Source organism: Cornus florida, unplaced genomic scaffold, assembly GCF_030987335.1.
Source record: "Cornus florida cultivar Cherokee Brave unplaced genomic scaffold, ASM3098733v1 CherokeeBrave_3.0.0_Hap2_Chr05, whole genome shotgun sequence".
Taxonomy (NCBI): Eukaryota; Viridiplantae; Streptophyta; class Magnoliopsida; order Cornales; family Cornaceae; genus Cornus; species Cornus florida.
This window is the reverse complement of record NW_026775575.1, coordinates 49,058,209-49,078,215: the sequence shown is the minus strand read 5'-3', so window position 1 is coordinate 49,078,215 and position 20,007 is coordinate 49,058,209. Positions and strand designations below refer to the sequence as shown.

Genomic DNA, 20,007 nt, shown 5'->3' with positions numbered 1-20,007 from the left:
TTTATTTCATTATTTGAATGAACTTATTTTTGAAACAGTAATGAATAATCTGAAAAGATATTACAAAGAAATACAAGACTTACCATCCCCTCAACCTCAAGAAACAAATGATGACAACCCAAAAAAAAGTCATATGGAAATTGACTTACTAAATCTTCCTTCAGATCAACCTCAAGAAAGAAATGATGACAACCCAAAAAAAAGTTGTATGGAAATTGACTTACCAAATCTTCCTTCAGATCCTGGGTTACGAACTAGGATTATAGATTACAGTCCCAATATTCAAGACCAAATTCGCAGAGCATATATACTAAAGGGTCTTTGTCAACCTCGAAAACATAAATTTCCACAAAAGAAATTTGGACAAGCATCAGCGTTAAGACGATTTATTCCTGATTGGTTTAATGATTATTCTAATTGGTTAGAATACAGTATTTCAAAAGATGCATTATTTTGTTTACATTGCTATCTTTTTAAGCATAATATAGGAGAACAATCAGGTGGTGACTCTTTTGTTAGTGAAGGATTTTCAAATTGGAAGAAGAAAGACAGACTTCAAATTCATGTTGGAGAGCCAAATAATGCCCACAACCAAGCTTGGAATCAATATGAAGCTTTAAAGAATCAAAATCAACACATTCAAACAATAATGTTCAATCAATCAGACCAAACTCGAATTGATTATCGAAAGCGTTTGACTACATCAATTGATTGCATTCGGTATTTGTTAGAACAAGGGCTTGCATTTCATGGTCATGATGAATATGAGCATTCAAGTAATCAAGGAAATTTCCCCCAGCTTTTAAAGTTTTTTGCTAATCATAATGAGGATGTTAAATCAGTAGCATTAAAGAATGCTCCTGAAAATCTTAAGTTAACCTCACCTGATATTCAAAAGGATATTGTGAATGGTGCTGCATTGAAACTATTAATGTTATTATTAGTGATATTGGAGATGAACTATTTTCTATTATGATTGATTAATCTCGTGACATATCAACAAAGGAACAAATGGCTGTTGTATTTCGTTATGTGAATATGGATGGTGATGTAATTGAATGTTTTAGAGGTGTGGAACATGTTACAAGTACCACTGCTCTTTCACTTAAGATGGCAATTGATGAACTATTTTGTAGGCATGGACTGAGTATAACTAGATTGCGCGGGCAAGGATATGATGGAGCTAGTAATATGCAAGGCAAATTTAATGGTCTTAAAACACTAATTTTAAAGGAAAATGAATGTGCTTTTTATGTCCATTGTTTTGCTCATCAACTACAGTTGGCTCTTGTGAAAGTTGCAAAAAGTCATGTTGATATCACTACTTTTTTTAGCTATGTTGCTAATGTGGTCAATGTTGTTGGGGCTTCATGTAAACGTCGTGATATTCTTCATGAAAAACAAGCTACCATGGTTATTGAAGCACTCAATAATGGTGAAATTGAAAGTGGACGGGGTCTTAATCAGAATACTACTTTGAAGGATAATTTACACAGACCTCCCCTATGGTTTGTCATAATTTTAGGCGGCACTCCTCCTGTTCCAGAAATTACGCGAACCTCCCCTATTTTTTAAAATATCCTACACGAACCTCCCTTATGTGTGACGGACCGTTAAATACACTAACGGAGCTGTCAAAATTACTGAAATGCCCTTAATTCTCTATGGTAAATGACTAAATACCCCTTATCCCTCTCTCTCTCTCCTTCTTCTTCTGTCACATAATGCAAACAATTCATCTAGCCCAAATTGAACCGCCGTGGGCCAACAAGATAAGGGGAAAAGCCTAACACAACTGTTTGAGGTTAAGATCAGTTCAGAACTATAGCTTAAAGTAGATCAGTTCAGAACTGTAGCTTAAAGCAAAAAACAGAAAGAAAATCGATTGTATTTGGTGGCCTGTAGAGAGCATCCATGAGAGAGAGAGAGAGGAGAAGTATCATGGTGGATTATTGTGTGTATATAGTAGCATACATTAGATCTAGGATTTGCAGAGGTTACAAATTGAAGTCCAAGAGAAGAAAATTTGAAGATCAAATGGCCGGAGGATGCCAGAAAATTTGATAAAACAGAGACTTGCTTTGATGTGGGTATTTTTAAATCTGTAGTGGCTACAACAATATATATATATATATATACAATTTAGAGGCTTCCTTTGAATTGGGTTTTACATTAGATATGGGATAAAGGATTGGAATAAGAATTCCTTTTTGTCTGTGAGACCCATGCATAGAAAGAATTGGGTTCTACAGGGAACTGTCGAGTTATAAACCCATAAGGGTTTAGATTCTATAGCAACAAATTTAAGCAACCAAAAAACAAAGAAAAAAAAGAATTGAATTATGGTGAAGGAAGCTCAAACATTGTTAATTTGTTATATTATTTGAGTCAGGCAAATGATATATGCATCATCAACCAGCAATTGATGATATGAGTGTAAGAACCATAAATTTCAGTATTATATATATATATATATATATATATATATAAAGACGAGAAGAAAGAGATGATGGAATTAGAGATACCGCAAGTTCTACAACGTCCAAAGCAAACTGTTTGGCTTTGAGACCCGTGACGCCAATCTGCAGGCAATAGCCGAGGGCCGATTCTCGTGGCTCCCGGTGTTCCGGAGGTAGAGTCTGTGGTATGTCGTCGGTGCCACCGTGCAAGGCAATTGCCCACCCTATTCCTACTTTCTCACTTCACTGGATAGTGGGAATTGATCCCTTCTTTATCACGTATTTCAGAATGTCAGAAGTAATGCTTTTCAGGAATTCTCAAGACTTCTCTTTCAAGTTTCTCTGATTTTTCTTGCAATTTCCAAAATTCAATTCGTGAGGAATTCAATCAAAGGAAGTTTCTTTATCTCAAAAATCTACCACCGAGCCAATGCCTCGACTGGTTCAAAAGACAATACCCTCCCTCCAAAAGTTACTCCAAGCATCCGTGACAACAAACGAACAATCTCCAATTCATATATTATTTCCACTCTCCGGTGGAGTGAGAGAGTATATATATATATATATATATATATTTTAAATATAATCTAAAATTATATAGGCAAAGGTATTTTTGGCATTTCATAAAAAATAGGTGTTGACGTCATCATTTTTCGTTGTTGACTGGCGTTGACTGTAACGGAAGGGAGGTCTGTATAGGATATTTTAAAAAGTAGGGGAGTGTAATACCCCTAAAATTAAAAAGGATATAATTGAGATTTTACTATTTATTTTAAGTGTTTTATGTGTTTAGGTTTAATTGATTAAATTATTTATTCGTTCTTTATTTGATTTAATTGTTTAGTCTTTAATTAATTTAATTGTCATTTAGGTTGTTTTTGAATTGTTTTGTTGGTTAATTATTTTATGTAATTTAATTGTGGTTTTAATTAATTGGTTAATTATTTTTTATTTTATTTAATTAAATAGGTTAAATTATTAGGGTTTTGTCTCTTTACTGTCACATTTGAATAAAACCGCCTTGTTTAATTAAGCCGCCTTAGAGATGTAAGGAATTGTTGATTTTCGTCTCTACGATTAAAGTAGAATTAGGGTTAATATCTTTTCCTAAGCCTATAAATAAAATAATAAGGGTCTGCTTAGGGTTGTAAGCACAAACCTTATTCACGAATAGTGAAAATACAGAGAGTGAAACAGAGAGTTTAAGGGAAAAACTGAAGGAGAGGAAGGTAGGGTTTGAGCCAAAGATTGTAAGCCGGACTAAGGAGGAAGCTTGAGGGCTGTTTAAGGGTTAGAACAGGAGCAGAGGACTCCTTGACGGCGATCACGATCGCCGAAAAGTCTAGGAAGAAGACGACGTTGAAAGGTTTCAAACCGAAACCGAAAGGCAAGTTCTTTTCTTCCTCCTTCCCTTTGGCTTGTGTTCTGTGCACCTAGATAGTCTCTAGGGTTTAATTAATCAGGAACTGGAATTTACATGGTTAATATATGCTATATTGATGGCTGTTCGTTGTTGAAATTAAATCTGTTACAATTCGTGCAAGTCTGTTTAGTTTTGTTTTCTTAAAGCATGTAAATTCTATTGGAATTTTAGTTACTGTATTTTCTTTCAATAACTGTAAACGAATGATTGGGATGCTACTGGGATTAGATAAGACTCCTAAGTTCAGTAGTGAAGAGGAACAGAGGGGATTTGAATGGAATTGATATTGCAAAATAGTTTCAGTTTTGTTCCTAAAGCATGTTTTGTTTCGGTAACAAATTTAGTTTTAATTTAATTTCAACATCTGTAAACGAATCATGGGAATGTTACTAGGGTGTTATAAGACACTTAAGATGAGTTTTAGAAATCAACAGAGTGGTAGGAATGGTCCAGAGACAGAGCAAACAGACTGAAATGAAGCAGAAACGGACTGAAGCTCTCAGAGGGGGAGGAATTCAGCTTTCCCATGAGTAGAGCCAGCTCTAGAAAGAGTAGAGCAGGCTCTACCTCAACAAGAGCAGGCTCTAAACTCCTCTGAGCCGGCTCTAGGCTGATTACAGCCTGCTCTAATTTTCCAAGAGCAGACTCTACCCAATTTCATGCGTACTGTGACTTTTTAAGCTACTTTTTGGGCACTTGGTGATAAGCGCTGAATACTGTATATTTAAGCGCCCTAAATTGCATTAGTTAAGTCCGTTGTTTGTTTAATTAAGTAGATTATCTTCATTTGTGTGTATGTATATATTTTCAGGTCCATTTGCCAAAAAAGGAGCAAAATCAAGGCTTTGTGGAGTTTTGGCCATCAAAAGGCACAAGGCTGAATTTCTGGCAGCAGTGGATCCTGAACTTTGCTCGCCATTTTGACCTTCCTAACTCAAGAACTGGACTTCCCTCATAACATAAAAGATTTAGAGCTCTGAATCAGCTTTCCAAATCTTCAAACGGTTTGTCATTCGGAGCTCGGAGCAGAGAGTTATGGCCTTGTTACCAGAGGCGCGCAGAACTGCCTAGCAGCAATGAAATTCTGCCTTGATCTTCATTTTCGACCAACTATCCTTGAGAATTGGATCTCCACCAAAACATAAAATATTTAGAGCTCTGAATTAGCTTTCTAAATCTTCAAACGGTTCATCATTCGGAGTTCGGAGTGCAAAGTTATGGCTGTTTAACCAAAGTAGGTCTGGGCGGAGCAAGTGAAGCATGGGCATTTTTACACTAAATTCGAGTGCTCGAGGCCTTGCTTAGAGTGCTCGAATTTTGGGCAGAATGCCCTTCGGAAATGGCTCATTTCAGCCCACTTGCACCTTGGTTTCTTCACTTTGCTTTCCTCTTTAATGAAGTGGTTGGAGATGTTGGTTGGTGACCTTTTGGTGGTAGATAAGGCAAGGAAGGCCACACATATCATTATCCCATATTCTACAAGATTAGAAGAGAGAGAAGAGAGCAAAGGGAGAGAGTTCTTCAAGCTTGAAGAAGGGAGCACGAAAATGGAGGAGGTCTTCAAGCTTCTTCCTTCTTCTAGCTCACCAATGGGCAACTAAACCTCATCTAGGGAGGTGATGAAACCCCTCCCTTGTAAGCATGTGTTAGTATAGTTTATTTTTGGGGATTACAATGTATTTTTGATAGTCTTTCCATGATCAAGAGCCTCATTTTTGTTGTAATGAATGTTGAATGTTTTAAATGATTATTGTGAGTTATTCATCTTGTCTTGGATGGTTGCTTTTCTTAATCATATTGCTTGCACTTCCATGGTGACAATGGAAGTTAGATCATGGAATGGTTTTAATGGCATGGAGTTGGAGAACCTAGATAGTTCATGGCTTAGGGTTTCCCTTTGATGGGCTATACTTGATTCTTAGCTTTATGTGCATTCACCATTTAAATTAGGGCTTGATAATCCTTGGCTTAGTAAGCATGTTCTAAGCTACATTTTAGTTTAGGTAGTTGATCATGTGAACCTTTGATGGTTTATTCTTGCCTTTCTATTTAAATGAACTTCTTAAGGATATTATAGCAACCTAGTATTGTTATGTATCATGACTATCATATATGTTGTTTTCCCCTTAAATTAATCTTAACCTAGCATGTGTATAGGGATGACTCCCTTGAATTCTTGCAATTTATTGTTTTATGCACTTTTAATTTCCTAGCTTAAGTGACATCCAACAAAACCTCTATACACCCTTCATCATTCTAAGAATGATTCTAGACATTTAGGTTGTATTAGACTAGCGCAGTCCCTGTGGTTCGACTTACCCGACCAATAGCCCTATTTTACAATGATTCGTGCTATTGCGAAGGTTGATGTTTAGTTGATCAACCGATCAATTTTTGGCGCCGTTGCCGGGGACTGCAAACGGTTTAGCAACCAAAGTTTCTAGGGTTAAATTTAGTTTGATTGTGAATATTGTGTCTTGTGAATATTCCTTGTGTGTTTTGACCACCTTTGTGTTTTAAGTGTTGTAAGATTCTAGGGACTCGGAGCTCGCCGTGGGATTGCTAGCAAATTGTAAGTCTAGAGGACCCCAGGTAAGTCTCTTGACTTCTAGTTTCGCATTGTGAATATTGTGTATGTGTTTAATTTAGTTGTGAAGCCCTTGTCGAGGCTCTTAACTTGTTTATATTTTGTGTTCAAGCATCGGTCCTTGTCGTGGCCATTTACATTTTCTGTCTTGATAATTGAGGAGAAAGGGAACATTGTATGTGGAGGTTATGGTGATGAAGTGTTGTGTTGATTGCTTTGTGTGTTGTTGAATTACTCATAGATGGAGAATAGTTATCTTCCAACTCAATTCTACACACCACATGAGTTTTGTGCATTTTGCTCTAGTCATACACATCATACAAGAGAATGTCTTCCAACGAGACAATTCTCGGACTTCTATCTAGAGCAACCAAATGAAAATTTCTTTGAACCGGGTAGTGATCCATACTTCAATGGTTATAACTCGGGTTGGGGAGACCAACAAAACTTCTTGTGGCATGACATAGGAAATTCAACCCCACAATCTCATATGCAACCTTTTCAACCCAATGATCATCCTTTCCCGCCCTCTTCTCCTTTTCCACCGTCTCCATTGGATGAGCTAATTGTTGCTAACAAACAAATGATGGAGTCTATGCACACGCAAATGATGGACTCCAACAATCAACTATTGGCTTCCCTTGCTAGCATGCAATCCACAGTAGAGTCTATCAATCAAGTGGTACCATATCACCAGTCCCAAGTTAGTGCAATGATAGATGACCAAATATCTCAAATTCAACAAAGGATTAATGCTAAAAATCATGAAGAGGAGGAAACATTTTCATTTGAATTTATGGCCAATCCAAAAGAAAATTCTATGAATGATGAGATTACTCCTAGTAACTTTCATCATGAGAATGATCAAGTGGTTATTACATGTGAAAATGATGAAATGGTGGTTGAAGATCAAATTGTTGCCCCACATCAAAATGAAGCAATTGTGGTTCAAAATGGGAAAAATAATGATGTAGAGATTGTCTACCCTACTCCAAAACAGCCCCTACATAATCCTTTGCTTGATGCACCTCCTTCAATGGAGGATCCTCTAAAAGCTTGTTTGGCTCATTTCAATTGTGAGGATTTTAATGTTGACAATTCCATTTCGGAGGTGAATTCTTTGCTTAATATTCATCCACCTATTCATTCTCTTCCTTGGTCAACATCAAATGTATCTCTTTCTTGGGAGCTTGCATCTCATCCCATTCCCTCACTTGAGTTGTCTCAAGTTGTTGAGCCCGAACCGCCGGATAAGTGTGAGGAGGATGTTGAAAATTTGAAGGATAAGTTGTCGACCATTCCCGTGCTCAATGTGACCCTTCAAAAGCCTTTGCTAGGTGCACTCTCACCTACTCCATCTTCCTATAATCCAAATCAGCCCCGTAGTCCAAAGTATTTCATTGAGGATGAAGAGTGGATTGAGGTCTTTCCATTACCTCTTTCCAACTTTTGTCTTCAAGCTCTTTTTCTTCTGCTTCCAAACGAACTTTTTTACTTAGGGAAGCTTGAATCTCTAGAGAGACATGGTATAGGGTAAGGAGGACTAACCTGATCTCGGTGCGTCTAGCTATCGACGCTAAATTTAGCACTCATGGAAAGCAATTCTTTCAATTTCCAAGCTTCCCTCCTTTCAATTGCCTGAGCCTTGAAATTTTCTGGGAAATGGTTTCGAAAAGCCAAAAATTTGATTTTTCTGAAATGATCTTCAGTTGCGTTCCGCAATTTTAGACTGGCCTCTTAGACCTTCTCAGCTCTAATTTTCATTCCCGGAAATTTCCATCGCTTTCGAGCAAGTTCATAGGATCTTTGGCATGCAACTCATGTGCACAACCTCTCATTTTCAACGCATTGTTGGATCATGGTTCCCCAAAATTTTCCATGCATTGGAGATGAAATGCAAAGTTTGAAAATTTTTCATCTAGGCATTAGAAATGTTGAGCAATTCGACAATTTTTCCAAAAATTTTCCATCCATGCAGTGGAATGGACTGAATTTGCAAATTTTAAAATTTTTTCCATGCTTTAGAGATAAAGTGCTAAGTTTTAAAAATTTTCCATGAATTGTGTGATGTTGCATTGAAGAGATATTCAAAAATTCCAAAATTTTCAAATTCATTCAAAGTCTGGAAATTTTCCAAAGATGATGCAATTTGAAAATTTTCTTCAGTTCATTCAATCATTATGAGACAATTTGAAAATTTTCAGAAATTCTTCCATTCCATGGGAATGACATGCAAAATTTTTTTGTTTCCAAGTCGCCAACTTGCAAAATTCCTGGAATGATGTTGCAAATGCATCAAAATGCATGAAAGTGCATGCAATAGTGCTCACTGTCTCCCATGGAATGAGATTGCAAATGCAAATGCATGGAATTTCCATGCATGGACTCCATTTTGAACAGCTTCCATTTCCATGTTGCTCACATTCCATATTCCATTGCAACAAATTCAACTTCCATGGTGCTCACTGTCTTGCATGTTTTCCCTTTCACTCCTTGTTTCAGTCCTCACAGCCGAGCTCACCCCCTAGCCTACTGAGCCAATTTCGTGCCCTCCAAATCCCATTCAGATTGCTCCAAATTACCACACCAATTTTGCATGCTCACTGCCCAAGTTTGGAGCACTCTAGCTTCCATTTGGATTGCTCCAAACTTCTCCACCATCATTCCGAGGCTGCTGCTTGTATTTAGAGCACTCTAATTCCATTTTAGAGTGCTCTAAATGTGAACCAATCTCATCCCAAGCTACTGCCTTCATTTAGAGCACTCTAGCTCCTATTTGGAGCACTCTAAATGTGAACCATCAATCCCACGCTCACTGCCTTCATTTAGAGCACTCTAGCTTCCATTTAGAGTGCTCTAAATTTTCAGCCCAACATCCCGCAACCACTGTCTCCAATTCGAGCACTCGAAGGCCAAGCTTCGAGTGCTCGCAGTTGCTATCCCACTATAACCCAACATACCGAACTCTCTGTCTTCAAATCGAGCACTCGAAATCCCATTTGGAGTGCTCGAAATCTCTTTCTCACCCAAGGCATCCAACTATGAAACCAACCACCATCGGCACCATCCAAACATGCATGCCAACCTTCCTAAACCACCTCACACAACACCAACCCCTCATCATCCTCAACCATGCATGCCTTCCACGGCCACCCTCCCAACACAATCCCAACCATTCACATCAACACCATGCACACACCAACCAAACCGACCACCACCCCAAACTTCACCCCTCTCTCATTCACCAACCAACCCTCACACAAGCCTTCTTTCTCTCGGCATCTACACACACCAACACCATGCAACCCCCATGCATGCCCCTCTCGGCATCCTTTTTTTTCCCAACCATCCAACCAACCTCACCAAACTTCCTCACCTCACCCCACCATACATGCCACCATCTCTCTATCGGCACCTTCACTCCCTAACCACCCACCACCCTTCGCACTCAATCAACCCCATCCTCAATTCCTCCACAACACCCTCATACATGCCATTCAAAAAAAAAATGGCACACTTTTGGCATTCTTTTGCTATCCATTTTACACTTGTGGCTAATGTCTGCGTTTGTGTTTTGTTTGGATTTTTATCTTGCACTACAATTCAGGTTAGTGTTTTTAATTCTGTTTTGATTTTCCTTAAGAGCCTATGCTTTTACATTTGTATATTAGTTGTGTTTTGCTAGGTCTTCATGTCCAAGTTTGGGGGACGCCGTTGCGCACTCACATGGCTGCACATCTACGTCGTCGTCACTCCACTTGGTATTATTGTTCTTTTCCCCCCTTTTTGCTCTTATTTTGGTATGCTTGTCTTCACACATTGAGGACAATGTGACATTCAAGTTTGGGGGTGCATTTTTGGTTTCATAATTTTTGCTAAGCAATGATAGTATAACTTGACACTTGTCGGAGACGAAGCATATGTTTAATACCTTGTGTATAGAAGCAATTGACATTTGTGAAAATAAAGAAAAATTTGAGTTGAAATGATCATGTCGATTCAAATTAGTCTGTATAAATGTCTCAATTAAATTCTCGCTGGATTTGACACTCTTTTAAGCTTCACAATGCACAGATGCACATTGGAAACTTAACTGTGAGGCATGCAACTTGATTGACCTTGACCTTGCCCTAGTTAATCTAATTTGATGAACCTAATGGATGAATATCTTTGGCATGATTTAAGTTGTCTAAAAAAAAAAAAAAAAAAAAAAAACTGAAAATGAAAGAAAATAATGACCAGTTGACGTTCGTAGCCTTTCCAACTCGAGCTATTAAGCCCTAGGAGTGTCTCTACACTTAACACCCTAAAGCCATCTGGTTTGGGAGTTGTTGGCCTAACGCTTGCTACAAGGGTTGGTTAGAAAGCTTAAGGGACTTAAACATTGCACGGTCATTCAAAAAATAAACTGGTAATAAACATGGTTCGTTGGAGTTCGTAGCCTTTCCAACTTGAGCTATTAAGCCCTAGGAGTGTCTCTACACTTAACACCCTAAAGCCATCTGGTTTGGGAGTTGTTGGCCTAACGCTTGCTACATAGGTTGGTTAGAAAGCTTAAGGGACTTCAGCATTGCACAACCATTCTATGTTTCACTTATGAGTTACAATAAATTGTCAATAAGCAACAAAAGTTGTCTTGTAAATAAAATCATGCCTTAGGGACCTCATTTAAAGGGGAATTTAATGATTTGAAAACTTGTGCTTTGGAATTGGAAAAGAAAGTAAAAGCCGCATGTTGAGAATCCAATTCACTTTCACTAAAGCGAGAGTTGATTTCCATTCAAGAGATGATAATTGAGTTATTTATATAGACTTTGATGTTGATGCATGTATGTGGAAATGTATTTAGCCAATTTTTGTATCAATGCTTCATATATGCAAGGTAGTCTTCCCAATGACCCCATCTCCAGCTCTTTTTCTATTTCAAGTTATTTTTGAGCAATGTATATATCTTATTTTACCATGGATGATATTTTTGCAGTAGCAAGCCCATGGTTGTCTTTTCATTAAGTTTTTCATTGTAGTTTTGCTAAGGGACTAGCAAAATGTAAGTTTGGGGGTGTGATAAGCGCTGAATACTGTATATTTAAGCGCCCTAAATTGCATTAGTTAAGTCCGTTGTTTGTTTAATTAAGTAGATTATCTTCATTTGTGTGTATGTATATATTTTCAGGTCCATTTGCCAAAAAAGGAGCAAAATCAAGGCTTTGTGGAGTTTTGGCCATCAAAAGGCACAAGGCTGAATTTCTGGCAGCAGTGGATCCTGAACTTTGCTCGCCATTTTGACCTTCCTAACTCAAGAACTGGACTTCCCTCATAACATAAAAGATTTAGAGCTCTGAATCAGCTTTCCAAATCTTCAAACGGTTTGTCATTCGGAGCTCGGAGCAGAGAGTTATGGCCTTGTTACCAGAGGCGCGCAGAACTGCCTAGCAGCAATGAAATTCTGCCTTGATCTTCATTTTCGACCAACTATCCTTGAGAATTGGATCTCCACCAAAACATAAAATATTTAGAGCTCTGAATTAGCTTTCTAAATCTTCAAACGGTTCATCATTCGGAGTTCGGAGTGCAAAGTTATGGCTGTTTAACCAAAGTAGGTCTGGGCGGAGCAAGTGAAGCATGGGCATTTTTACACTAAATTCGAGTGCTCGAGGCCTTGCTTAGAGTGCTCGAATTTTGGGCAGAATGCCCTTCGGAAATGGCTCATTTCAGCCCACTTGCACCTTGGTTTCTTCACTTTGCTTTCCTCTTTAATGAAGTGGTTGGAGATGTTGGTTGGTGACCTTTTGGTGGTAGATAAGGCAAGGAAGGCCACACATATCATTATCCCATATTCTACAAGATTAGAAGAGAGAGAAGAGAGCAAAGGGAGAGAGTTCTTCAAGCTTGAAGAAGGGAGCACGAAAATGGAGGAGGTCTTCAAGCTTCTTCCTTCTTCTAGCTCACCAATGGGCAACTAAACCTCATCTAGGGAGGTGATGAAACCCCTCCCTTGTAAGCATGTGTTAGTATAGTTTATTTTTGGGGATTGCAATGTATTTTTGATAGTCTTTCCATGATCAAGAGCCTCATTTTTGTTGTAATGAATGTTGAATGTTTTAAATGATTATTGTGAGTTATTCATCTTGTCTTGGATGGTTGCTTTTCTTAATCATATTGCTTGCACTTCCATGGTGACAATGGAAGTTAGATCATGGAATGGTTTTAATGGCATGGAGTTGGAGAACCTAGATAGTTCATGGCTTAGGGTTTCCCTTTGATGGGCTATACTTGATTCTTAGCTTTATGTGCATTCACCATTTAAATTAGGGCTTGATAATCCTTGGCTTAGTAAGCATGTTCTAAGCTACATTTTAGTTTAGGTAGTTGATCATGTGAACCTTTGATGGTTTATTCTTGCCTTTCTATTTAAATGAACTTCTTAAGGATATTATAGCAACCTAGTATTGTTATGTATCATGACTATCATATATGTTGTTTTCCCCTTAAATTAATCTTAACCTAGCATGTGTATAGGGATGACTCCCTTGAATTCTTGCAATTTATTGTTTTATGCACTTTTAATTTCCTAGCTTAAGTGACATCCAACAAAACCTCTATACACCCTTCATCATTCTAAGAATGATTCTAGACATTTAGGTTGTATTAGACTAGCGCAGTCCCTGTGGTTCGACTTACCCGACCAATAGCCCTATTTTACAATGATTCGTACTATTGCGAAGGTTGATGTTTAGTTGATCAACCGATCACTTGGGGTTTCTAAACAGTTTTAAAACTTTAATGGGGTTTTCAAAAGATTATTTTAACATGTAATCAAGGTCTTGAATTGCATAAAATACCCCTTTGTTTTAATAGAATTAAAAGTGCGCTAATTAACAAGTTTGCCTACGGTTAACGGCTGGAAGGAAATAAAATTGTCTAATTTTAATTTGACAATTTGGAGTGTTATAACATGATTCTAAATTAAATTTTAGATGCATAAGGAAGTCTTTTAATTAACAAATTGGACTCATAGCATAGTTTATGGCTCGGTGCAAGAACAATAAAACAATATACAAGTATGCAACCTAGCTTGCTTTTGACGGATAAAAGGAACTGAATTGCTAGAAGTAATTTAGAATTAATTTTAGCAAATTCTTGGACAATATTGTGATTTTAAAATTTTTTAAATTGCACGATAGAGTTGTTGATTTACTAAAACTGATATATTCATGCTCTGGATGCTAGTTGATAAACTGTTAAACAATACATGGGTTAACTCTTTGATTTAAATTGCTGAAACTTTAAATACGTTTCTGCAATTATTTGGATTTTGATTTTGGATATTAAATTGCTGTACTATTTATCATAGTCTGTAATTTTTACATGGTTTTGGATTTTAATTGCTGGATTAATATATATTCTGTCAATTACATGGATATGGAGGGTTGTATGCACCAGTATGGGACGGTGTCATACTAGGGATGGTTTAGCTCAAAACGCATATACCTAACCTATTGGATTAAAGGAAAGAATTGTAAAATATTGAATCCTAATTTTGTTTAAGTCAGATCAACTGAGTAAGTTGAGTGATTAACTGATTATACGTCTTATGTTAGATCAACAAAGAAATTGAATGACATACTCTGGTTTGGACGGATTTTAAATATATGATTATGGTACCGCGAGATGAGCTTGAGTCTCAGACTCGTTGGTTAGGGTGCGTATATGCAGTGGATGCGTAGCTGGTTATAGTAGGTTGAGGTGTACCCTGTTAGGTCTAGGTACTCATGCCCACCTTTGGGTGTGTTTTTGCATGTTGCCTTCTATTCAGGTTGAGACCCCCTACATAGTCCAGTGAATGTCCCTTAGTGTGGATATTTATATATGTATGGACTAGATAGCTATTGCTGAGATATCTAGGGTGTATCTGCGTATCGGGTCACTGTCTGGATTGCAGTTAGGATAGAACTTGCATGTGGGCCTGACCCACTCTTATTTTTACAGGTGTTCGTCAGTTCCAGGCTTAGAGCTTGATCGTGCTGAGCAGATACAGTTATTCATTCCACCGACGACGTAGGAGTATTTTCTTCTCATTATGATCGTTAGTTTTCTTTGCAGTTGTTCATGTTCAGTATTGGAATATTTTTTAGTAGGGGTCCACAAGATGGATTCCCGAGTTGTATTAGAAGTAAAGGAGAAGTTGGTGTATTCAAACTAGTTCTTGTATATAAAGTTTATTCGGAGGTTTTTTCCATTAAAGGATTTTCATTTTAGTTCTTTTCAGCAAAATTTTATTTATTCCTGTTTCCTATATTGTATTCTGTGTTCGTTAAATTGCTAATTGATTTGATATCCTTGGGTTATCGGGCGTGGGCCTGGCCAACCCACATCCGAAAATCTGGGGGTATCACAGGGAGGTCTGCGTAATTTCCGGAACAGGAAGGGTGCCACATGTAATTATGACAAACCATAGGAGAGGTTTATGTAAATTACCTTACTTTGAAGCGTGCTAGTGATACACGTTTGGGCTCTTACTATGATACTTTAATCAGCTTGATTTCCATGTTCTCGTCTGTTATTGATGTGCTTGAGATAATTATAGATGATAGATCATATGTTGAATAGAGATCTGAAGCAAAAATTTTATTGACACTCATGCAGTCATTCAGTTTTGTCTTTACTCTCCATTTATTGAGGGCTATTTTGGGAGTTACAAATGAATTGTCAAAGGCACTGCAAAAGAAAAATCAAGACATTGTAAATGCTATGTCCTTGATTAAAGTATGCAAGAAAGAACTTCAAATGATGAGAGACAGTGGTTGGGATTCTTTACTCAATCAAGTTTCTTCTTTTTGTGAAAAACATGGTATTGAAGTTCCCAACATGAATGATACACTTGTAACTCCAGGGCGATCACGACGTAAAGATAATGAAATCACAAATTTGCATTACTATCATGTGCAATTGTTTTATGCTGTGTTGGACATGTAACTTCAAGAGCTGAATAGTCGTTTCAGTAAGTCAAACACTGAGTTGCTTATTTGTATATCGTGTTTGTGTCCATATGATTCATTCGCTTCTTTTGACAAGGAAAAACTAATCCGACTTGTTGAATTTTATAGACCTCCTAAAACTTGGTGATCAACTGATCAACTTAACACTTATATTATTGACATGTGCTCTAACGAGGAGTTTTCAAATTAAAAAGGAATTGGTGATTTTGCTCGAAGAATGGTTACGACAAAAAGAGACAAGGCTTATCCATTAGTTTACTTGCTTTTGAAATTGGCATTGATTTTGTCAGTTGCTACTGCCACAGTGGAAAAGGGCTTTTTCTGCCATGAATATTTTGAAAACTCGACTGCGCAATCGAATGGAAGACCAATGAATAAATGATATGATGGTTGTGTATATTGAGAGAGACATATTTAGTAATGTTGACAATGATATTATTATTTTACGCTTTTAGAATATGAAAAATCGTCGAGGGCATTTGTGAGTGTACTGAATAGAAATGTTATGAATCAATGTTTTAACTTTTACATATATTATTTTGGTTCAAATTATATATATATATATATTATTGCTATTAAAAATTGCCCTCACCGGAAGAAATTCCTGGCTACGCCACTGCCTGCATATTTTATATTTACAACCAAACAATAAAATGAGAATGATCATTCCATTCCATTTACATTCTCATTTTATTCCTACTTACATTCTATTCCATTTTTACATATCAAACACAACATAAGTGTTGTGAGAGTTTCTTGTCACAAATATGTATATATATATATATATATATATATATATATATGATAGAACACTATAATTTATGGAATTATCAGATTCGAATTTTGATCAAATTATTAAATTAAATATTTAATTCTGAATTACTAGTCAGATCGAATTGGAATCAAAATCCCGTTGTTATTAACGGGTCCAGTCAGTGTTGATGTTAATTTTTGAATTATTCATACGCCATATAAACTAAACTCTCCACATGCACGAGTATTTGGAGATTGTGATCGCTCTGTTTATGGGTCCACTTTCTATCCAGAGTGATTTCGATAATCGTCAATTGAACAAAAGAAGATTCAGCTTTAGTAAAAAACACATGCGAGCCTGGGACTCATCAAGAGTTCAGTGGGGACACTAAACTTATTTATTTATAAATTTTGTGAAAATTTTAAAAATGTTCCTACGTTATTTTATTTTGTGAAAATCTTAAAAATATTCTCAATCATTTTCTAATGATACTCATTATATGTTATTATTGTTCAAAATCGCCCCCCTCTCACATTTAAAAAAAATAAAAATAAAATCCCTCCCTCTCATGCAATTCGCTTAGTCGGTCTGCCCTTGACCTCTACGTGTGTGTGTGTGTGTGTGTGTGTGGATTCACACCAGAGATAACTCATGGAATATATTCTCATTTTTCATATTTTTATGTTCAAGGCACATGCATGTGACGTTGATATAATCAAGAAATCATTTACATCATTGCAATAAAACAAATTAATGCAACTAAAACCAAAAGTAACCAGACCCCTCATATATATGAAGTAACAATCAAGCAATGCATAAAGCAAAAGAAGAAAATTAAGAAACATAAGAAACAAAAAAAAAAAAATGCATGTAGATATAGATGCCAAACCCACATAGCACTACACCACACTACACTCATCTACTGTTCGATCATGACACTAACCCCATGCAAAACAACCCCATCCCTGCAACCAAACCCCACCCTATTCTCATCCGTCCCGATCCATTCGAAGGTGGCTCCGCCGCCACAGTCGTATTGGTCTTTGTGCCATTCACGGTGGTGGTTGCCGGTGTCGGAGCGGGTGCTGGAGACTTGGTTTGGTTGAATTCCAACGGCAACAACACTTTGTCCACCGTGTACGCAGCTAATGGAAAGTCTGTACGTAAAGGGTTGTTGACTTGGGTCACCACGACGCCGGTGGACACATTCACTTGGCTGCCCTGGCCGGTGAAGTTGAGGCCGAAGACTCCACCGTCGTTGCCGGTGGCTTGGGTCCGGACCGGGTTGCTGACGGTCAAGAGACTAGGCAAGCTGTAGAACTTTGGCAAGACATGGTACAGAACAAGCTGCACTTGTTTTTGGGATTCGAGGTTGTTGAGGTAGCCGGCCGGTAGGTTGTCGAAGGCATTGTCGGTGGGGGCGAAGACGGTCATGCCCTCGGTGGAGCTGTTGACTTGGGTATTGATTTGGTTGGCCACGTCGGTTGTGGAGGTGAGGAGGCGGATGAAGGTGGTGAATTGGCCGCCTTTGACAAGGATTGCGGTGATGTTGATTGGGCCGGAGGGGGCCGGGGCCGGAGCCGATTGGGCTAGGGTTTGAGGGCAGGAGAGGAAGAGAAGTGGCAGCAAGGCTAGAGGAATGAGAGAGATAGGTGTGTAAGCCATGGTGGTGGTGGTGGTGGTGGTGGTGGTGGAGCTTGGGGTTTGGAAGTGGTGGGATTTATCATTTATGGGATAAGATGTGTGTGTGTTAAGGGCCTCTAGGCTTTGTTGGAATGAGCTGTCTGTGGACTTTGAATCAAGACAAACACTATTGAAAAATGAAAAAGTAGAAAGAAATTATATATTAAACCATAGTATGCAATATTAGGTCTACCTACAATATCGGGTCTACCATAGTTTACAATATAATTAGATCAAACATGGATAAACTACTGAATCCACATGTTAATTTGTCTGAATAAATTTATTTTTAATCACCAAAAAATATATTTATTTTCCAATTAAGCTTTTCTCACTAATTAGATCAAACATTATATGCATGGACACATAAAAATAAACATTGTTTTAAAGGAAAATTCAATTCATTGCGACACTCATTACAACATAGCTTTTCTTATGAGGATAAACGGTTCATTACAAATGACTATTCACAAAACTTTTACTGTCGAAACAAATAGCAAGACAAACTTTTTAATTAATTTGAACGATAATTCTATTCATATTTTTTTATCCCTGATTAATGAGATCTTAGCAAATTAGATATACCATGCAGTATCTTAAATCATTTTTCTTTTTCTTTTTCTCACTGAACTATAATGTATATAATAATAATTTTACAATTTTGGAAGAGATGTGAACTTCATAATAATTTTTTTAATTGACGATTATTATCTTTATTTGTTTTGAGATTTCATTGATGTATATATGTTTATGAATATAGAATACAAACTAAATTATATTTAATTATATCAAATGGGACCAAACACAACTTCAACTAACCATGTTGCCCAATTGACTATTAATGCAAATATAATGTAGGATAATTAATCCAGCTCAACTCCAGTTTAATGCCCTTGGACTCTACATTTCAGAATTAAATTAAGTTGAATATATTAACCACATCCACCTAAGTAGCTGACAGATTTACATATTATATAATATATGACAGATTTATATATATATATATATATATATATATATATATATATATATGAACTTATTAATTAATCATTGAAAAAAATTAATTAATCAAAATTGACAAACAGAAGGTGTACATGAAAAGCAGCTTATTAATTAATCATTGAAAAAAATTAATTAATCAAAATTGACAAACAGAAGGTGTACATGAAAAGCAGCCTGTCATAACATGGCATGTGGGACGCCCATTACCATATGTCTAGTTTCACTATCTGTACAGAAAACAACAACATAGCATGTCATTATATATATATATATATATATATATATATATATACCACACACACACACACATACATACATGTATGATGATTTGGTAGGTCCATTATTCCAATTACGCACCTTCAAGCCAATGGTATTCCACATTGGCCTCGTCGACATGTTATGTGCTTTGTAGACAATGATGTATAGTTTTAACAACCTGCATATAAAATAATATAAATATAAAGAGGCAGATATATTAAAATAATACATCTAATTAACCTCTGAACAATATTCTTTGAACACCTAATACTACGTATTTGTTAGTGATCATTATTTATTCTGATTTCAATTGCAATTAACATGATTTTATGGTAATTTATAATTATTATTTTACTTTAATATTTGTTATTATATAACTCCAATACCGATTACATTTTTGAACTTATATAAAAAAAAATTTAGACCTCATCAATTCGACACAAGGCTAAAATACTCTTATTTTCTGGACTTGTTGGAAAAAAAACATAATATATGTTGGAGCCCTACAAGACCATTATATATATTGTTACATTTTAGGAAGGGCGCTTTGTCCTCCTCAATTTTTTCTAACTTACTATGCATATCACATTATATATATTGTTTATTCTTTAATAGCGTATATATACATATATATACATATTGTGGGTCCGTTTTGTCATGTGCTGATTGAGAGAATTCCCGCATTGTTCCATTTTTTGTACTCTAAATTTTTTTTGTTTTCATTGTGTAGATATTTGAAAAGTAAATATTTGTGGGACCAAGTTCTATGTATAATATGCCCTAGTAAGTTCTAGAACAGGTGGATCATTCTTAGGTTGTCACATATAACCTCTTAGTCTCTC

General features: G+C 36.7%; 2 protein-coding genes across 2 annotated transcripts; one reads left to right on the top strand and one right to left on the bottom strand.

Annotated features, from left to right (window-relative positions):
• Positions 1-208: 208 nt before the first annotated feature.
• On the top strand, positions 209-1,575 carry LOC132309255 (uncharacterized). The gene is made up of 2 exons (XM_059807577.1): positions 209-841; positions 1,006-1,575. Exons 1-2 carry the CDS (start codon positions 209-211, stop codon positions 1,573-1,575), a joined length of 1,203 nt encoding a protein of 400 aa, XP_059663560.1.
• Positions 1,576-16,982: 15,407 nt separating this feature from the next.
• LOC132306418 (fasciclin-like arabinogalactan protein 13) lies at positions 16,983-17,999 on the bottom strand. The gene has a single exon (XM_059803802.1). The coding sequence runs from the start codon at positions 17,885-17,887 to the stop codon at positions 17,153-17,155; it is 735 nt and encodes a 244-aa protein (XP_059659785.1). The 5' UTR covers positions 17,888-17,999; the 3' UTR covers positions 16,983-17,152.
• Between the last annotated feature and the right edge of the window lie 2,008 nt (positions 18,000-20,007).

Bases quoted from the DNA above. Each gene is read 5' to 3' on its own strand.
- LOC132306418 (XM_059803802.1), bottom strand. From the start codon at position 17,887: ATGGCTTACACACCTATCTCTCTCATTCCTCTAGCCTTGCTGCCACTT.
- LOC132309255 (XM_059807577.1), top strand. From the start codon at position 209: ATGGAAATTGACTTACCAAATCTTCCTTCAGATCCTGGGTTACGAACT. The intron at 842-1,005 runs GTAGCATTAAAG...ATATCAACAAAG, and splicing joins ATAATGAGGATGTTAAATCA to GAACAAATGGCTGTTGTATT.